Genomic DNA, 18,994 nt, shown 5'->3' on the forward strand with positions numbered 1-18,994 from the left:
ATAAATGCCATCAACCTTTTTAAAATATATTAATTTTAATGTTTTTTATTAATTATTGTTGGAGGGCATTTTGGTCTTTAAACCAAAATTAATGCCCAAAAATGGCATATTCCGTCCAAGTTAACGGGATTCCCTGACGGAATGGGGCAAAATATATAAAGTTAGTAATTGGATACTCTTTTTTGGTCGATGTGTCAGTTCATGGAGGCATGTTGACAATGGTTGGTAGTTGATTAGGGGAAAAGGTAATTACCTCTAAATATAACAAAAGAAATTGTTTTCATATTTCATTTAAAATAGAGATGACACGGAGGAAATCGAATAACCAATAAACATAACTATCCATTAGCTTCTCCCTTAGCTGCGTTGGCTAGCTATTTGGCCACCGTAAAAGTTCAATATCCATATTAACTCCACCCCAAGTTATGAGTATAAGAATCACAGAGTCTAACAGCTAACTATTTGTGTGGTTGTGTGTAGATGTAGACGTCGGGGCAAGGCTCCACCAATTGCTTACCGTGACCTCACTACATAACATATTGTGGTATCACACAGTAAAAGTCCCAACTTCAATTTGTTCTCCCTACTGCGTTACTAGGATTCTTTTCCAATTTAGTTGATAGACATTTCATATTTTAATCTCAATTATAAGATAGAGAACCTCAGTAGTTAATAGCAGTCAAGGCTCCGAGGTCATAACTATTGTGACGACCCCTTTTTTTTTTTTTTTTTACAAAACGTAAAACGAGTCATCGCAGTGGCACGACTACGTGTCGCTCAGCCAACATATGGCACATGCCCCATAACATGTACCTGATGATCAGAGTATGACATACATCTATCTATGCAGCGGAAAACATAAATCTGAACAGCGAAAATTACAACTTATACATCTATTACAAATTAATTACCACATAGAGCCATTTAACGTTTATCTGTATGAGTCTTATTAACACAATATTTACAAAACAATAATGACTTTACAAAGAATATGTGACACAAACGTCACAAGCTATACCAAACCTATAAAACAGTGGACAGCCTGTGGTCCGACAATTACAACCGTCGCGGTGAGCTTCAGTCATAATATCCCAAGCACACTGCTACCGACCCATCGACTATACCGAAGTACCTGCAGCCAAAGAAACATCATCTACACGGTTGTGGTGGTATCCACATCCGCATAGGTGAAATAATGAGTTCACCGCCTTAGTATACCTCATACTAAGACCTCAGTGGTATAAGACTAACTGAGTTTTCACAAAGAACCAACCTCTATTTATTTTTAGTCGTGCGAGCACTATATTAGCCACAATTTACCAATAGCTAATGCAGTAAACACCAACTATTTAGAAAACATTTAAAACATACTATATAGCTGTGAACATATGTAGAAGTTCCAATCTACCGCTTGGAAGACTCTACATATAGACCCCTCTATAATAATACTTTTCACCGGTCGCTTGGACATATGTGCACACGATCACTCCATCACAGATATCACGTATACACATAAGTCTTAAGCAAAGAACATGGCATCTTACTCTTCCATACTAGGATAACATCCTTCAACAAAACACTCGCAACACCATCTCTAATCGTATTCCAGTTTCGTGCCTTGACGTCAGTAGATCATGAGAGCACTAGAGTTAAACTCAATCATGCTAACACGTCTTTCCTGAAGAACAAGAACAATCAACCTTCTTACTCATAGACATGCCATTACTCGCACCTGGGTAGTCATGTATCTATGTACTTTCAAGTTCAATGTATGATATTAACAAATGACTATCCGATAAAAATATACATAAGATCTTTTTCATGAAGACTCTTATGCATACCAATACGTCTAGTAAAATTACTCATAACATAAAAACATCTCTCACAAAACAATGCTATATATGCTATGCATGCCTCAATGTGTTGCTGATACTGCCTCAATGTGCTGATACTGTTACTCTGCTGATACTGTTACTCTGATATGTATGCTCTATACTACATGCTCAATGTTCCGTGCTTGACCAGTATATATTTCCTACTGTGTCACGCTGAAATCATGCAGTTGTTAAATCACGTCCTTTTAAAACTAAACAAATCCAGCATTTTACCCAACACTTTGAAATCATTCAAAACTTAGTTTCTTTATCAAATCTACGCAGTTTCAACATGACATGTTCTCAAACAATTTGCATAATTTAAATCTCAACCGCAGAACTTAACACTTTAAATCTAGTCAATACTTTTCACTCTTGCACTATCTCTTAAACATCATTGATATAGTTTAAACATAATCGAAACTAAACAAATCATCTCAAAGCATATACATTTCATCATATGGTTGGTTCAGTTTCAATAATAATATATATATTTTTATCAATCCAATACATATAAAAATATATATTTTCTCAGTGAGTGGAATACCCACCTTGGCTGCATTGGACTCCAACTCGAACACTCCCTTGAACCCTAGTCACTTGGACTCTACATTGGAGAACCAATTAAAGTCTCCAATCCGAACATGATCCTGCAAACATTGGTAACATTAGACTATGCTATTGAACTCTATACTCTATGACACAAAAGCTACCCGCATGCTCACACGTCACATACCCACGTGTAAAGCTAATTCGCCACCTTTAGCTACTATTAGGTTAGCACTTAAGTTTAGGTTTATATTATATCTCATCTTAATCCTTAAAACGCGTTTACTATTTTATTTGTCTTCTTATTATATTTACATCACATTTTGCCTATTTATTTATTCCTTTTTCTATTATTAGTTAATTATTTCACTTTCTTCTCCTAGTCTTCATAACATGTGACTAATCCAACCAACCCAACTCAATAAAGACATGACCTAAAACCTCATTGCATAACCGAAACTTTTAAATAAACTATAGCAAGGAATTCAATTATTTATCATAATCAACCTTAATCAATTCAACTTCATTAACACTTAGGGTGTCCAACTCATAAGCATATCATGGGACACATTTAGCCTTATTCAACAAACCATAATCAAGATGTCCTCATAAAAATCTCATTTCACATTAATACGTACATACTTGGCCTTATAACAACCCAACATCCAAACCCATGTAAAAATCAACTCATTTACATAACAAGATCAATCTCTTCTAATTTGGAACTACTCTTACAAAAATTACACAACACCCATCATCAACAATTAACAATTACCTTCTCTAATATCACCATGAGGTCTCAACTCAAAGTGTATCAACAAATCCAATACATAGGGTTAACAACTTAAAATCAACTACAACCTTCATCAATAAATTACCATTCACCAATACTCAAGAATCTGGCCATTAAAATCCATATACATGGAGCCATTAACACCAACATATCATAATTCTAACAATCCAATTTAGTTGTTCGGAAATTAGTGACCGAACCTAAACCTCACCCTTTCAAAGTCTTTCATAGTCAAACTAGGGAATCATATTTTATTATTTTGAAAACCTTATTTCTAGAACAGAACAATACAGTACCCGGTTGTCCAAAATCCCAAATCTATCAAACAACTCCAAGCACCAAACAGCGAGTATATAGCCAACACAAAGGAATAATCTCTCGATTCATAATTTATCAACTAAAATCAACACCATAAAATTACTAATGATCAAAGATAATCCAGCATCATAGGGGCTCCAAGCCATTCAGTCAACATACCAAAAACAGGGGTTTCGGTTTCTCAGTGCTAAAATCAGTTCAGCCAAGCACATCAAACAGTAGAGACACATTTAAAATACCCAATTCCAATTTCAACAACAACAAACCAACTAAATCCAATTCGGTCCATCCACATAAAAACCCAATCTTCACCAACACTTCCAAAATCCATCATAAACCAACCCCATATCAGTACACAAAATCAATCGGCCAAACAGTAGAGAAACCCTAAATAAAATCATGAAACCCTAATTTCAACAATCAACAAATTAATCTACAAAATAAACCATCATATGTTATAGGAATTTACCCCAAGAATTTTCATAGCCAATCCATCGAAAAACGCCACTAATTCCGCCGGAAAAGTCGCCGGAAATCACTTTGAAGAACCGGGTCTTCTTCTCGGGTCAGGCGGGTTGCGGGTCGCACGGGTCACGGTCACGGGTCCTCGGGTTTTCTGGGCTCACGGGTCGCGGGTTCAAGCTCCTGGATTCCGCCAGAGCTCCTCCATCGCCGGATTTCCGTCCCAGTCGCCGATCATGGAGGATCGGGTCCTCACGGGTCGTGGGTCATGGGTTCTACAGGTTTCGGGTTCTCTCTCTCCCGGGTCATCTCTGGTTCACGGGCTCACCGGAGATCGCGTCGCCGGCGTCCTCTGGTCTTAACGGCGCCACCCACCAGAGGATCGGGCTCCGATCACTCCTCAACTCTCCCGATCTCATCTCTCTCAAAATCTCTCGGCTCTCACATCACTCGGTTCTCTCTCGGTCTCATCTCCCTATTTCTCTCCTCCCTCAGTCTCTCCGACTCTCTCTGTCTCACTGTGTTTGTGCGAGAAAAGGAAGAAAGAAGAAGAAAAGAATAACAAAAAGAAGAGAAGAAGCAGTCGTGGACTGCTGTCCACCGAGAAGAGAAAAGGGAGAAAGGAAAAGAAAGAAAAGAAAAGGGATAAGGGAGAAAAGAGGGAAAATTACTGAAATGCCCCTCAACTTTAATTCTTTTATTTGTTAATTGCTATTTAACCCCCACATTAAATCTAACTACATTTTACCCTTTACCTTAAACTCTTTATTTTTCAATTATATAAACATAATTTATAACTGGTAAATCTCCTATTTATCTCTTGGTCTTTACATCCTCCCCTCCTTATAAAATTTCGACCTCGAAATTGCAAATAACTCTTTTGATCTAGCACGCTTATATAATAAAGCTATCCCACTAAATCTCAATGACAATTAGCGCCCAACATTCTATTCTTAACCTCAAAGTCATAACTAATACCAACACTTGCTAACCCATACTTCATTCATTTGAACTTTAGATCCTCTTCAGTCCAAGTTAATTCACTAGGTCTCCCCTCCTTAGTTCAAAACTCATTTTCCAAATTATGACTTAAAGTGAATCATACATATTCCTCTATACCGTATTCTTTAACTTATTCTTAGTGCCTCAAATTCTTAGTCATTATAGCAAACTATTCACAAAACTTTAGCCATGTAACTAATTCTTTAGGCAACCCCAACAATAATTTTGATCGCATTTAGAGAGTAACTTCCTTTAATTTGTATAGCTTAGTTGTTTCACACAAATTTCCTCTATCGTTTACCTTATCCACTCCCAAAATCATATTGGAATAACTCTAATTGTCCTCAACTGTGACCTTTATGACATCAAAGATCTAGTGTGGGCTTACTAAGTACCTCCAATATTCACAAATCTACATATCCTCATGTGATATTATAATCTATTTCTCGTTTAATCATAGGTACTACCATCCTCAAATAGGTAAACCATTAAGATTTTTACACTTAACCTAACATCACTTTGCTTCAACTTGCTACTTACTCATTAATGATGGCTTATCCTCAATATATTATCGATCTAATCCTTTAACTCCTTACTATTGCACTGCCATCATTACCTTCAAAACATAAATTTTCTCTAAATATTGGTTTCACCACCGAAGATATGCTATGACACCATGATCTCATCAAAGATCAACTAGCAATTAACTCCTTTCTAATACTTGGACCTAATTCAAACAATATTCTCTAACACATACAACTATACATTGAAAGTTCAGATCTGAACTATCACTTTTACTTTAATGATTATTTGTGTTAAATTATAAACCTTATACACAGAGCATGTTTGAAACTGTTTTTAGGAGCATTTGGTTTAGCCCATAAATTTTATTAAATAGTCATTCTTAATTTAACTCCTTGTTTTAAAATCATTCTTTAATTCATAGCTTATTAAAATAAAATATCTTGAAATTTATTATTCTTAGTTATTCGCTTGTTAGTCTGTTTCCCATAAATACTTTATTATCTTAACTCGTACATATTAGTCTAATTCTTAGAGGATACGTCCCTCGTCGTTGAGTAGTCGTCTTGGTCGATGGTTGTCTCTTCGCTATGGTGTCGTCCTCGTAGTTGTAGTTAGGCAGTTTCCTTGAATTGATCTCGTACAATGGTCTCATGCTCTTCAAGGTTCGAGTCTCCTTCGATGCACCCAAAGAATACGCCATCACTTCTTAAAGGACGATTATTAGTCTACCCTCATGAAAAGCTCTCTCTTACATCGCCTATAGCCTATCACAATCACGGTAGACTCTTCTGAAAGACTAAATAGCTAGACACCTAGGCCTACCCATAATAGCGTCACCACAAAAGTTGCCACACATATACTTTGACCTAAGGGTTTAACCTCTACCTACACGACTCCACATACATGGACAAGAAAAAGGGGATGTGTTGCACTTGAATCAATCGAGACACACGCAACACTTCCGAACAAAAGAAGAGGTCATTGTCTAAGTGGCATAGCTTGTCTACACAAGACTATGCTACGTAGACAACACAAATCCTAATGAATGCATTACAAAATCCATGCAATGCATACAAGAATTCCAATTTAAGTTTTCCTTATCTGCGTTAAATCTTTTAGAATCCTAAGGCTCTTCTGTTATCCTTAGACTCTAATACAAACCTAGACTTCCGCTTTTCCTAACAAACCCTAGAACAAACTGCTCTGATACCATTTTCTTGGATTGATAAAAATATATATATTGTTATTGAAACTGAACCAACCATATGATGAAATGTATATGCTTTGAGATGATTTGTTTAGTTTCGATTATGTTTAAACTATATCAATGATGTTTAAGAGATAGTGCAAGAGTGAAAAGTATTGACTAGATTTAAAGTGTTAAGTTCTGCGGTTGAGATTTAAATTATGCAAATTGTTTGAGAACATGTCATGTTGAAACTGCGTAGATTTGATAAAGAAACTAAGTTTTGAATGATTTCAAAGTGTTGGGTAAAATGCTGGATTTGTTTAGTTTTAAAAGGACGTGATTTAACAATTGCATGATTTCAGCTTGACACAGTAGGAAATATATACTGGTCAAGCACGGAACATTGAGCATGTAGTATAGAGCATACATATCAGAGTAACAGTATCAGCAGAGTAACAGTATCAGCACATTGAGGCAGTATCAGCAACACATTGAGGCATGCATAGTATATATAGCATTGTTTTGTGAGAGATGTTTTTATGTTATGAGTAGTTTTACTAGACATATTGGTATGCATAAGAGTCTTCATGAAAAAGATCTTATGTATATTTTTATCGGATAGTCATGTGTTAATATCATACATTGAACTTGAAAGTACATGGATACATGACTACCCAGGTGCGAGTAATGGCATGTCTATGAGTAAGAAGGTTGACTGTTCTTGTTCTTCAGGAAAGACGTGTTAGCATGATTGAGTTTAACTCTAGTGCTCTCATGATCTACTGACGTCAAGGCACGAAACTGGAATACGATTAGAGATGATGTTGCGAGTGTTTTGTTGAAGGATGTTATCCTAGTATGGAAGAGTAAGATGCCATGTTCTTTGCTTAAGACTTATGTGTATACGTGATATCTGTGATGGAGTGATCGTGTGCACATATGTCCAAGCGACCGGTGAAAAGTATTATTATAGAGGGGTCTATATGTAGAGTCTTCCAAGCGGTAGATTGGAACTTCTACATATATTCACAGCTATATAGTATGTTTTAAATGTTTTCTAAATAGTCGGTGTTTGCTGCATTAGCTATTGGTAAATTGTGGCTAATATAGTGCTCGCACGACTAAAAATAAATAGAGGTTGGTTCTTTGTGAAAACTCAGTTAGTCTTATACCACTGAGGTCTTAGTATGAGGTATACTAAGGCGGTGAACTCATTATTTCACCTATGCGGATGTGGATATCACCACAACCGTGTAGATGATGTTTCTTTGGCTGCAGGTACTTCGGTATAGTCGATGGGTCGGTAGCAGTGTGCTTAGGATATTATGACTGAAGCTCACCGCGACGGTTGTAATTGTCGGACCACGGGCTGTCCACTGTTTTATAGGTTTGGTATAGCTTGTGACGTTTGTGTCACATATTCTTTGTAAAGTCATTATTGTTTTGTAAATATTGTGTTAATAAGACTCATACAGATAAACGTTAAATGGCTCTATGTGGTTATTAATTTGTAATAGATGTATAAGTTGTAATTTCCGCTGTTCAGATTTATGTTTTCCGCTGCATAGATAGATGTATGTCATACTCTGATTATCAGGTACATGTTATGGGGCATGTGACATATGTTGGCTGAGCGACACGTAGTCGTGCCACTGCGATGACTCGTTTTACGTTTTGTAAAAAAAAAAAAAAAAAACGGGTCGTCACAACTATTGACTGCACCAAGAAACAAAATAGTTGAATCCAAATGCATTGGTATTAGAGGTGACAATTCATGCTTTTGAGTTCATGTCGTACTGAGACATGAATATAATAAGACTATATTAGTTAACCATATCTCGTTAATTTTGTGTTGAGTTTACGTCGGCTTCACAAGTCGTGTAAAAAATTGCCAATGTTGACATGAGTATAACACTATATAGGTTAACCATAATCTGACCCATTTAATTTAACTGTCAAACCTCTCAATTGTAATCCGTTAATTTCATATTGAGTTTGTGAAGTTGTGTAAAATAATTGACAACATGTAAGAATCCTCCAAACCACCCTCTAGCATTAAATATCACTGAATCATGTAGTGATGAGAATTCACAGTGCCTATGTAGAAACACATAATATTTGGCTTTTCAAGCTTACTCATCTTGTAAGCTTCTATTGATTTATATAGAGTTTGTGCATAATACAAGATAACATCAAAGTGCTTGCTTTCTAATCTAATACTATCTTTTAGAGACAAACTTAATCTAAATACAAAACTGTGATCAACAACCTAAAGTAAACAAATACAATTAAAACTCTTCCAATAAATACAAGTAGAACTCTATCTCTTTAGGAACTGGTTGTCACTAATAGTTGTGATCAACCGGGTTTCTCCTTAACACACTCACTAGAACTCTTATTAGTTTGAATAGATCTAGTAGTATGTTGTGCGTTAATATCCTCCCTCAAGTTCAACGGGAGTGAGCAGACGTTGAGCTTGTAAGACAGATGACGAAATCTTCTAGAAACAAGTGGTTTAGTTAATACATCTACAATTTGATCAGCACTTGGAACAAATAAAATCTCTAGGTCCTTGGATGCAACCAACTCTTGGACAAAATGGAAGTCAATAGCTACATGTTTGGTGCGAGCATGAAAAATAGGATTGATAGACAAGTAAGTTGCTCCAATATTATCACACCATATCTTCGGTGGACCAGACAGTGTAAGACGAAGTTCTTTAAGAAGAGAACAAATCCAGAGCAACTTTGCAACCGCGTTAGCAACAGACTTATACTCAGCATCTGTTGAAGACCTTGAGACATTAGGTTGCTTACGAGAACTCCATGAAATTAAGTTGGAACCAAGGTAAATACAATAAGCACCGGTTGAACGTCGATCATCAGAGCATCCTACCCAGTCAGCATCCGAGTAGGCTTGTAGAGAATTTGATGAAGTCTTGTGCAAAAGTAAACCATGAGAGATGGTATATTTGAGGTATCGAAGAATACACTTTATAGCTTGCCAATGGAGCTTGGTTGGACGATGCATAAACTGGCATACATGACTTACAGAGTTACAGTAAACGCCAAGTCTGGGCGTGTAAGAGATAAGTACTGAAGGGAACCAACAACAGTTCCATATAATGTGGGGTCTTCCATAGGATCACCTGTGAAAGCATATAATGTCGAAGAAGATGCCATGGGAGATGAGACTAGTTTTGCTTCGATCATATTGGTTTTGGAAAGTAAATCCTGAATGTAGCGCTTCTGAGAGAGTAAGAGACCATCCTTCACTGGTATAACTTCAATGCCAAGAAAATAGTGTAAAGTGCCGAGATCTTTAACAGCAAAATCACTGCTCAATAGCTGTAATAGTTCATCAATGGCAGTGGGAACAGAAGAAACAATAATAATATCAACATAAATAAGTAGGAACATGTGACGGCTGATTTTATTTTGGCATTGAGAAGACGTTCAACCATGGATTGAAAATTGAGAAAAACTTGCATGACATCCGATTTAGATTGAATAGGATAAATCCAAGTAATGCGACTAAAGGCATCCACAAAAGAGACATAAAAACGATTGTCATTTATTGAAATAGTGGAGGAAAGACCCCAAACATCTGAGTAAATTAAATCTAACAAATTACAAATAGAAGTTTGTGAAACTGAAAAGGGCAATTGGTGACCCTTTGCCTGAGGACAGACATTGCAGGGAGCCGATGCCTTATTTGACAAAACAGGAAGCTGAAATTTGGATAGAACAAAGTTGACAGTCCAAAGGGCTGGATGGCCCAAACGTTGGTGCCGACTCTGTGAAGAAGTCCTCTCACCAACGAGTGCTTGTGATGTGGATGAAGGCACTTGCGGAATGAAGAGATGATAAAGACCATCCTTAAGTTGGCCGTGATGAACTGGCAGTTTGATCTTGCAATCCTTAATGATAAAGAAAGGAGGAGTGAAACTCAAAGAAAACATCATTGCCAAAAGCAAACTGACGAACAGAGATAAGATTTTTGCAGATGTGAGGAACATGAAGTAATTGGTTTAGAAGAAATTTGTGACGAAAAAGTGAAAGAATTGCAGAACCGAAGTGAGAAATAGACAAACATGTATCATTACCTATGCGGATTTGATCTTGCCCAGAGTATTCTTCAAAGGAGACATTCAGATTCTGCAGATTGTTGGTGAGGTGGTGGGTTGCACCAGTATCCGGGTACCAATTTTCTTCCGTAGGAAGATTAGGAAAAGAATAATAGGCTTGAGCAGGCTGATATGGAACAGAAGGTGGTCCAGCAACAGCTGGATCAAGACGTTGATAGCACCTGGGGGCAGTGTGCCCGATTTTCCCACAAAGTTGGCAGATGGGACGTGAAGGCTGTGCCAAATCAAATGGGAAATACGTACCTCTGCCACGGCCAGGATAGACAGATCCCCGACCTCGGTAGTTGTTGGTGTTGCAGCCATGACCGCAATTGCCTCGACTGCGTGATGGTGAACCTCGGGTTGAAAAATTAGCAGCAGGCTAGACAGGTTCCACGGGTGTGAGATGATGTTCAATCCACATCTCCTAAGCAAGAAGGTGTCCGTAGATTTCATCTAGGGATAAAGGATCCAACCAAGTAGTTCTGGAGGTAACAAACGGATCCTAATCAGATCCGAGGCCAGCTAGAAAATAAGAGGTGCACTCAAAATCGTTGAGGTGTTGGCCGACAGCAGCAAGGTTATCACAAAGAACCTTGAATGACTAAAAATATTTCGCGATCGATGCGCTACCCTTCTTGGTAGTAGCAAGTTGATAATGAATCTGCAGGACCCGGGATCGTGCTTTAGAAGCAAACATAGACACCAAGGTAGTCCAAAGTTGGTGAGAGGTGGCACAGCCGACTGCATGAACCATAAGAGGTTCGGTGAGCGTGGAGATTAACACGCTAAGGAGCATCTGATCACGTTGGCACCGAGTTAGGAATTCTGAATTTGCTATGGTGGCAGGAGCACCTTGAGTGGTGCTCGGATTCGGGATTGTCTGGGCTAGAGGTTGAGAAAACCATCTAGAAAGTCGTTTGCATCTTGGGCTTTAACAAAAGCTATGATCTAAGTTCTCCAACTAGGAAAGTTTGCATTGGAGAGTTTGATTTGCAGGGTGTGGTTCATGTTGGGATCAGTAAAAACAACATTAGATGAGGATGGAAAAAGGGTGGGATTTGTCTCTGCCGAAGAGGTTGTAGAGTCGGACATGATAATGGGAAAAAAAAAAGACAGTAGTCTATAGATGGCTCTGATACCATGTAGAAACACAGAATATTTGGCTTTTTCAAGCTTACTCATCTTGTGAGCTTCTATTGATTTATATAGAGTTTGTACATAATACAAGATAACATCAAAGTACTAGCTTCCTAATCTAATACTATCTTTTAGAGACAAACGTAATATAAATACAAAACCGTGATCAGCAACCTAAAGTAAACAAATACAATTAAAATTCTTCTAGCAAATACAAGTAGAACTCTATCTCTTTAGGAACCGGTTGTCACTAGTAGTCAGTGGCAGACCCAGGCTTGTAAAAATGGAGGAGCCAAATTGAAAACAAAAAATTTTGAGGGGCACAACTAAAAAAATTAAAAGATTAGGGCGTAAAATTTTAATTTTTTTTTGGAAAAAATTTTGGGGCTTGGGGATCCAGGGCCCCCCCGGCCCCATTGCAAGTCCGCCCCGGCTAGTAGTTGTGATCAACCGGATTTCTCCTTAACACACTCACTAGAACTCTTATTAGGTTGAATAGATCTAGGAGTATGTTGTGTGTTAATAGCCGTCAACTTCAAATTACAGGTACAGGCAACCATATGAAGAACAAAATCCTCTCCCAATAGGTGTTTAGCTCCTGTGGATCCATCTCAGCTTTTCTTTTCCTTCTAATCTTGTAGATGGCATACTAATATACTATATATATTTAATGCGCTTTTGGACCAATAAAGAGCAAGTGAAAGTCTAAATAGCATACTCTCATCTTATCTTATCTGACATGACATTTTTAATTTGTCATTGAATTTTTTTGCTTTTTTTAATTAAGATTGATCTATCCTCTAAGTGTAGATTGACAATGTCAGTATCCTATATAGCAAAATAGAACTGACTATAAGATCGGCCAAAACGCAAGTGCATTTTCATCTCAAGCAGAAGACGATAAGAGTTAAAATAAAACGCTCATTAGAAACTGGTAACTGGAAACGGAAAGATAATCTGAGGCAATACATTATCAGTAACCGCCCTTAAGGTCATTTACCACATCATACGGAATGGGAGTGAATGTCTCCAGGGTAGCACCGGCAACCATAAACCCGGGCTTGGGTCCTTCAGGTTGTCTCTTTGTGCTGATTTTTTCTCCACGAGCTTTTGCCCCTGCCTTCAGCTCATCATTCTGGATTCTTCTCAGTTTGAAGTCCTCCCTACACATTGATGGCTGAATATGTTCCACCCGTACATGTATCCTCTTCTTGATTATCCTGTTCCCAACCTACGTAACAACCCCAAAGATTACCAAAAGTTAGATCCACGGCCAATCGGCCATGGAAAAATGAATAACAAACGTGTACGTAGCACGCTGAAAAACTTATAATATTCATTAACCATAAAAAAGGCAAGAAGCCCAAGGCCTAGCAATGCCGAGAAATGATAGCTGGGTAACACAGACAGTCAGACAGACAGACATTATGGGAGACGACGCCGGACGACTAAAAGGGCAGACAAACTAGACATTGGATATTATATGAAAAGCATTTTCCAAGGAATTGAACTGCCTAATTGTCATTGAGTTGTGAATAAAATCGGGAGAACACCATCAGCCAGTATCGAACACAAACAGAAAAGAATATATTTTGAAGGAGGAAACCTGCTTGTTGATTTCGACGCCAACGGCACGCTTGGTGACGTTCAAAATGCTACCGGTGCGGCCATGGTAGAACTTGTGGGGCATGCCCTTGTGAACGGCGCCGTTAACCTTGACGTCGATGTAATCCCCAATCTTGTAGGTCCTCAGATATGTAGAGAGCGGGATGTAACCCTTCTTCCTGAATGGGCGAGCGAACAAATCCCTCGTCCTCGATCGAAGCCCGTGACCCGCCGGCGTTGTGCTCAGTTCTCTGTCTTCGCTTTCGCTACACTGCCTCTCGATACTCAATGTTATGTACTTCTTTGCCCTTTTTATATCGGCCCCCAAAAAGGCCTTTACTTCTATCGACTAGGGTTTCCGTTTCTCTTCTTACTGTTTAAAGTGGGCTTCAGCCCAATTAGTCAATTACCCCTTTGTTGGACTTTGACTTGCTCTTCTTAGTTCTTACCGTTCCATTCCCTTGGGGGCTCGAGCGCGTAGGCCCAACCCAGAAAACCAATGGCAATGGTGCATGGGAGATAAGACAGGAGGTAGGAATGTAGGATGGATGGCCGTGAACCATAACTCATGATGGAGGTGGAAGCAACAAAATCCTACACAACCACAGCCATAAGTTGAATGAGAGGCTATCGATAATCTCATCCTCTCCAATATTATCTACACTTCACTTCATAATTTGAACTCACATTTCCCACTAGAGCTCCTACAGCTGCGCTTGGTACACAACCATGGCGTCTGCTACTCTCTCTGTGGCCAAGTCATCTCTCAAGGTCTCTCTTTTTTTTTTTTTTTTTGGATGAATTGTTTTTCTTCTTCTTCTTCTTCTTTTCAGACACGCACTGACACAATTAATTAGTTCCGGTATTCAGGTCAACAATCAGGGGTTCTCCGAATTCGCTGGCCTTCGCAGCTCAGCAGCTTCTCTTCCCTTTGCTCGAAAAACCTCCGAAGACTTGCTCTCTGTCATTTCCTTCCAGACCTCTGCTGTGAGTTTGAATTTCTCTCTTGAGGCTTCCTTATGTAGGACTAAAGACAATACATGGTTTGAAATTCTTGCTTACACTAAAAATTAATCAGAATCGGGATGAGATCAGTGCCAGGCCACCTCTTGGGCCTGATCAGCCAACGCTAACCTGAAAACTCAGAGCAATCAATATAAGTTTGATGATCTGATACTTCATGATGCCTGCATGGTTCGCACTTCGTAGTAATCATATATAACAAGTACTACTTTTCACCACCGACAGTATACACTAGTAATGATAATTTGGACAACGACTTAACTTGATGCCTAATTTGTTCCCAGCAGACTGAATGATTTGATTCAAATATGATTTGTCTAATTTCCATTGTTCGTTTTCACTCTCTCTTGATCAACCTCTGGTGGTGGTAAGCAACAACAAAAAGCCTGTGTTAAAGTATTGATTAAGTAATTAAATTTACTTTTTTTCTATAAGCTTAAGTTTTTCAGATAAGTAATGATTTAACAATGTGGTTTCGGATGCATGATTTAGGCAATGCATGATGAAACAGGGATCCTAAAAGAAACTTGGTGTCATGTTGGATCTCGTGATCATAGTAATAGTACAGTGTCGAAGCTAAATTTGTTATGGTATATGTACATATTCGATGATACATTATTTTTCAATTGCATCGTACGTCCATGGTATATATTGTCTCATGCATCTCTTGATCAAGGGAAGTAGGTAGATCAATTAATATATAAATAGGTGTTTTAAGTCAAGTGCCCTCGTGTAATTATTCACTGATATGCCCCAATGTTATGTAATATAATGCGTGCATGTACCTAATTAATTGAATCACCTCTATGCCACTGGCCAAAATTGGAGTTAATTATAAACTAGGCACATATTGAGTATTAAGCATTGTTAATTAATTTTACGTATATATAGGTTGGCGGAAACGGGGGTTACAGGAGGGGAGTGGTAGAGGCAAAGCTGAGGGTGGCGATCAATGGGTTTGGGAGAATCGGAAGAAACTTTTTGAGGTGTTGGCATGGCAGGAAGGACTCCCCACTGGATATCATTGCCATCAACGACACAGGGGGTGTCAAGCAGGCTTCCCATCTTCTCAAGTACGACTCCACCCTCGGCATCTTCGACGCTGACGTCAAGCCCGTCGGTGACAATGGCATCTCCGTTGATGGAAAGGTCATCAAGGTCGTCTCCAACCGCAACCCAGTCAACCTCCCCTGGAAGTAATCATCTAGATATATAATCACTGATCCCTTCTTAATTGCCGTTTCTCTTTTGTTTTAATTAAAACTTCAAACGTAACAAAAACGACGGATGGTTTGCGCAGAGAATTGGAGATAGACCTGGTGATAGAAGGGACGGGAGTGTTTGTGGACAGGGAAGGTGCCGGAAAGCACTTACAGGCAGGGGCCAAGAAGGTGCTCATCACTGCTCCTGGGAAAGGAGATATCCCCACCTACGTGGTCGGTGTTAATGCCGACTCTTACAACCCGGCCGAGCCCATCATCAGCAATGCCTCTTGTACCACCAATTGCCTCGCCCCCTTTGTCAAGGTCCTCGACCAGAAATTTGGTAACCTTCCTAATTTTTCTAGCTATGAAGTCTAATGATGTAATATCCTTACCAATTGGTCATATAATTGCAATTTTTCTCAATTTCAGCACAATCACCTTTTCAATATTAACCTCATGATTGGCATCTTTCTGGCCATAGGAATTGGGCCACATACCTTGTCCACTCTTTTCTGCATGTATTTATGCAAGAATAGTTTCTCATTGATGATATTATCTTTTAAGGGGATTAATTCTTTACTTTTGATGGATAAGAAAGTGACCTGTTTTATATATCTTTGAAAAATAGCTAATATCACGTCTGGAGGGAGGGAAAGTTTATGCTAGATGTCCACATGCATAATTGAAAATGCTCATAGAACAATAAATTATGTGCAAGAAAAAGAAAGAGAAATAGTTTGTCAGAGACTTGACTATATATTCCTATAAATCATAAGCTGAATTTCATGGCGTTTGCACTGCCTATAGACTGCTGAAAGTATTGGACATGGTTCTGCGGGCTTTGCGCTAGCTACCAAAGATGAGTTTACATAACTAGTCACCAAAAAAGAAGAAGACAGACTTCATATTGATCTATGATTTCCTGAGGTTGTATCATCTGTTAGTTTATGCACTGGATGTTAGTTTCCAATTCAACTTTCAAACATTTCTAACCATTCAGTGAGAGTGCTATTAGCTTTTGTGTGACATGTTCTGTGTCTACTTAATTAATTGGCTTGGACTTGGACACTACAAGAGGATGAATAGTCTGTTTTGGCACAGCTTGTGAAAGAGAAATTCTCCTTGCGTTTTATCTGATAAAACTTTATGATTGTGAATGTTCATCGATACTCTACACATCGTCTAGATTGGATTTATGGCAAGTCCATAACGTGGATAATATCGTATGTTAGGCATCATCAAGGGTACCATGACGACCACCCATTCCTACACTGGAGACCAAAGGCTTCTTGATGCAAGCCACCGTGACCTTCGTCGTGCACGGGCTGCAGCTCTCAACATAGTCCCAACTTCCACAGGTGCTGCAAAAGCTGTTGCCCTTGTTCTGCCTAGTCTCAAAGGGAAGCTGAATGGCATTGCCCTCCGTGTGCCCACGCCTAATGTCTCAGTTGTGGACCTTGTTGTTCAAGTGTCAAAGAAGACCTTTGCAGAAGAGGTAAACGCAGCGTTCAGAGACACTGCTGAAAAGGAGCTCAAGGGTATTCTATCTGTGTGCGACGAGCCTCTTGTCTCAGTGGACTTTCGGTGCTCTGATGTATCGTCAACTGTTGACTCTTCACTGACTATGGTCATGGGAGATGACATGGTAAAGGTTATCGCTTGGTATGACAATGAGTGGGGTTATTCACAGAGGGTAGTTGATCTTGCTGACATTGTTGCCAACAACTGGAAGTGAGATCTTCTATTCCCTGCTGTTAATGAACTTCCTTCCCAGTTTTCTTGTAGATTTCTGATTTCAAAGTTATGTAATCAGATGTGAACCTCTTTTCTTTTTGGATGAGTTCGAATTTATTGCCAAACAGTCAGAAAAGAGTGTTGGTGCATAAACTTAAACAACAGAGAAGTGTGTTGCTTTCCATAATACGTTATTTGCCTCTATTAATTCTTATCAATCGGTGTGTACCGAGTTATAGCGAATATGCCTCCAAGATATAATAGAGCCCAAAGACTTTTTGATGTTTGATTGCGTTTTACACCAATTAAGCGAAATCGATCAAATCAGAAAGCTCTCAAATTTTCTATTCTAGCAAAGAGAATAGAGTTTTGTTTCTACAGCAAAACAGAACTTAATAATCACAAAATTTAAACAAGGTAGAAGGCTTTTGAGAGAAATAGCAAAAGAGATTCTATATCAACATACACCTAATCTTAATTGTCAGATCCAATTCATAATTAACCATTATATAATTGTTAGTAATGATTATTGTATTTCAACTGTTAGATCAATCTTGATTTAATCTTACATTTGATATTATTAACGGTCAAGTAAATCTAACCGTTAGATTTTACTTTGAAGCATCCTATAATCTATATCAAATCACTAGATGGTATGATCACAACCGTCCAAAAATTAACGAACACAAATTGACCGCTCTGATGCTTCGTGCTAAGTGGTAAATGCACCATCGAAGCACCGCAAAAGCATCCTACAGCCACACACACATGCACGCAACTAATGGGCAAGTAGACCCATTAGTGCCTCTCACAATTGCAAGAATATTTCAATAATTTGGACATAAAAATTATAGAAGATCCCAATTCAATTTAGTTGTCACATAACTAGCAAATGACACGGTTTTGCCCCTCTTATGGAAATATATGTATATGGTTTTATTAACCTTTTTGTTTTTGTTTATATATATATATATATAATATTCTCACTTTTTTTGTTTTTGTGGTACGTAGAATTGATGTCATCCGTGAATAGAGTAAATATAAATTGTGGACTCAACATACAAAACTAAAATTAACAGAATTTTTGGCAAACATGTAAAACAATAATCAGAAAAATAAATAATAAAAAAAAATGTAAAAGAATATCACGTGCATGTGCAGAGATACAGCTGCAAAACGTTAAAGACATTAAAGAGAAGTAGATGACAGCAAGCAAACAAGAGAGGAGGTAATAAGTAGTTTCATGGCAGATAGGAGTATGGAAAAATTCAAAGCAAGGTTAATTTTTTTTTAATACTTCCATCTGTTATATTAATTTTGAAAACACGACTGGTACTCTAACAAATTAAGTGTATAGCTGCAAAACATTAAAGAGATATATAGCTGCAAAACAAACAAGAACCAGACTCAAAACTGAAATAAGTATTTTAACTAAAATATGCGTAAACG

At 38.2% G+C, this 18,994-nt stretch overlaps 2 protein-coding genes and 1 long non-coding RNA gene across 3 annotated transcripts; 1 reads left to right on the forward strand and 2 right to left on the reverse strand.

The window, feature by feature from the left end:
* Positions 1-893: 893 nt before the first annotated feature.
* LOC133863436 (uncharacterized) lies at positions 894-4,613 on the reverse strand. The gene is made up of 3 exons (XR_009899393.1): positions 4,004-4,613; positions 2,426-2,524; positions 894-1,153 (listed from the first exon to the last, which is right to left on the reverse strand). It is a non-coding gene; the product is annotated as an uncharacterized LOC133863436 (long non-coding RNA).
* Positions 4,614-9,150: 4,537 nt separating this feature from the next.
* LOC133858358 (large ribosomal subunit protein eL21x/eL21w-like) lies at positions 9,151-14,040 on the reverse strand. The gene is made up of 4 exons (XM_062293816.1): positions 14,033-14,040; positions 13,585-13,891; positions 12,979-13,209; positions 9,151-10,059 (listed from the first exon to the last, which is right to left on the reverse strand). Exons 1-4 carry the CDS (start codon positions 14,038-14,040, stop codon positions 9,760-9,762), a joined length of 846 nt encoding a protein of 281 aa, XP_062149800.1. The 3' UTR covers positions 9,151-9,759.
* A 148-nt stretch (positions 14,041-14,188) lies between these two features.
* LOC133863443 (glyceraldehyde-3-phosphate dehydrogenase A, chloroplastic) lies at positions 14,189-17,732 on the forward strand. Its single transcript, XM_062299376.1, has 5 exons — positions 14,189-14,354; positions 14,454-14,570; positions 15,498-15,802; positions 15,907-16,151; positions 17,044-17,732. Exons 1-5 carry the CDS (start codon positions 14,313-14,315, stop codon positions 17,544-17,546), a joined length of 1,212 nt encoding a protein of 403 aa, XP_062155360.1. The 5' UTR covers positions 14,189-14,312; the 3' UTR covers positions 17,547-17,732.
* Positions 17,733-18,994: the final 1,262 nt, after the last annotated feature.

This window comes from Alnus glutinosa, chromosome 1, assembly GCF_958979055.1.
Source record: "Alnus glutinosa chromosome 1, dhAlnGlut1.1, whole genome shotgun sequence".
NCBI classification, from domain to species: Eukaryota; Viridiplantae; Streptophyta; class Magnoliopsida; order Fagales; family Betulaceae; genus Alnus; species Alnus glutinosa.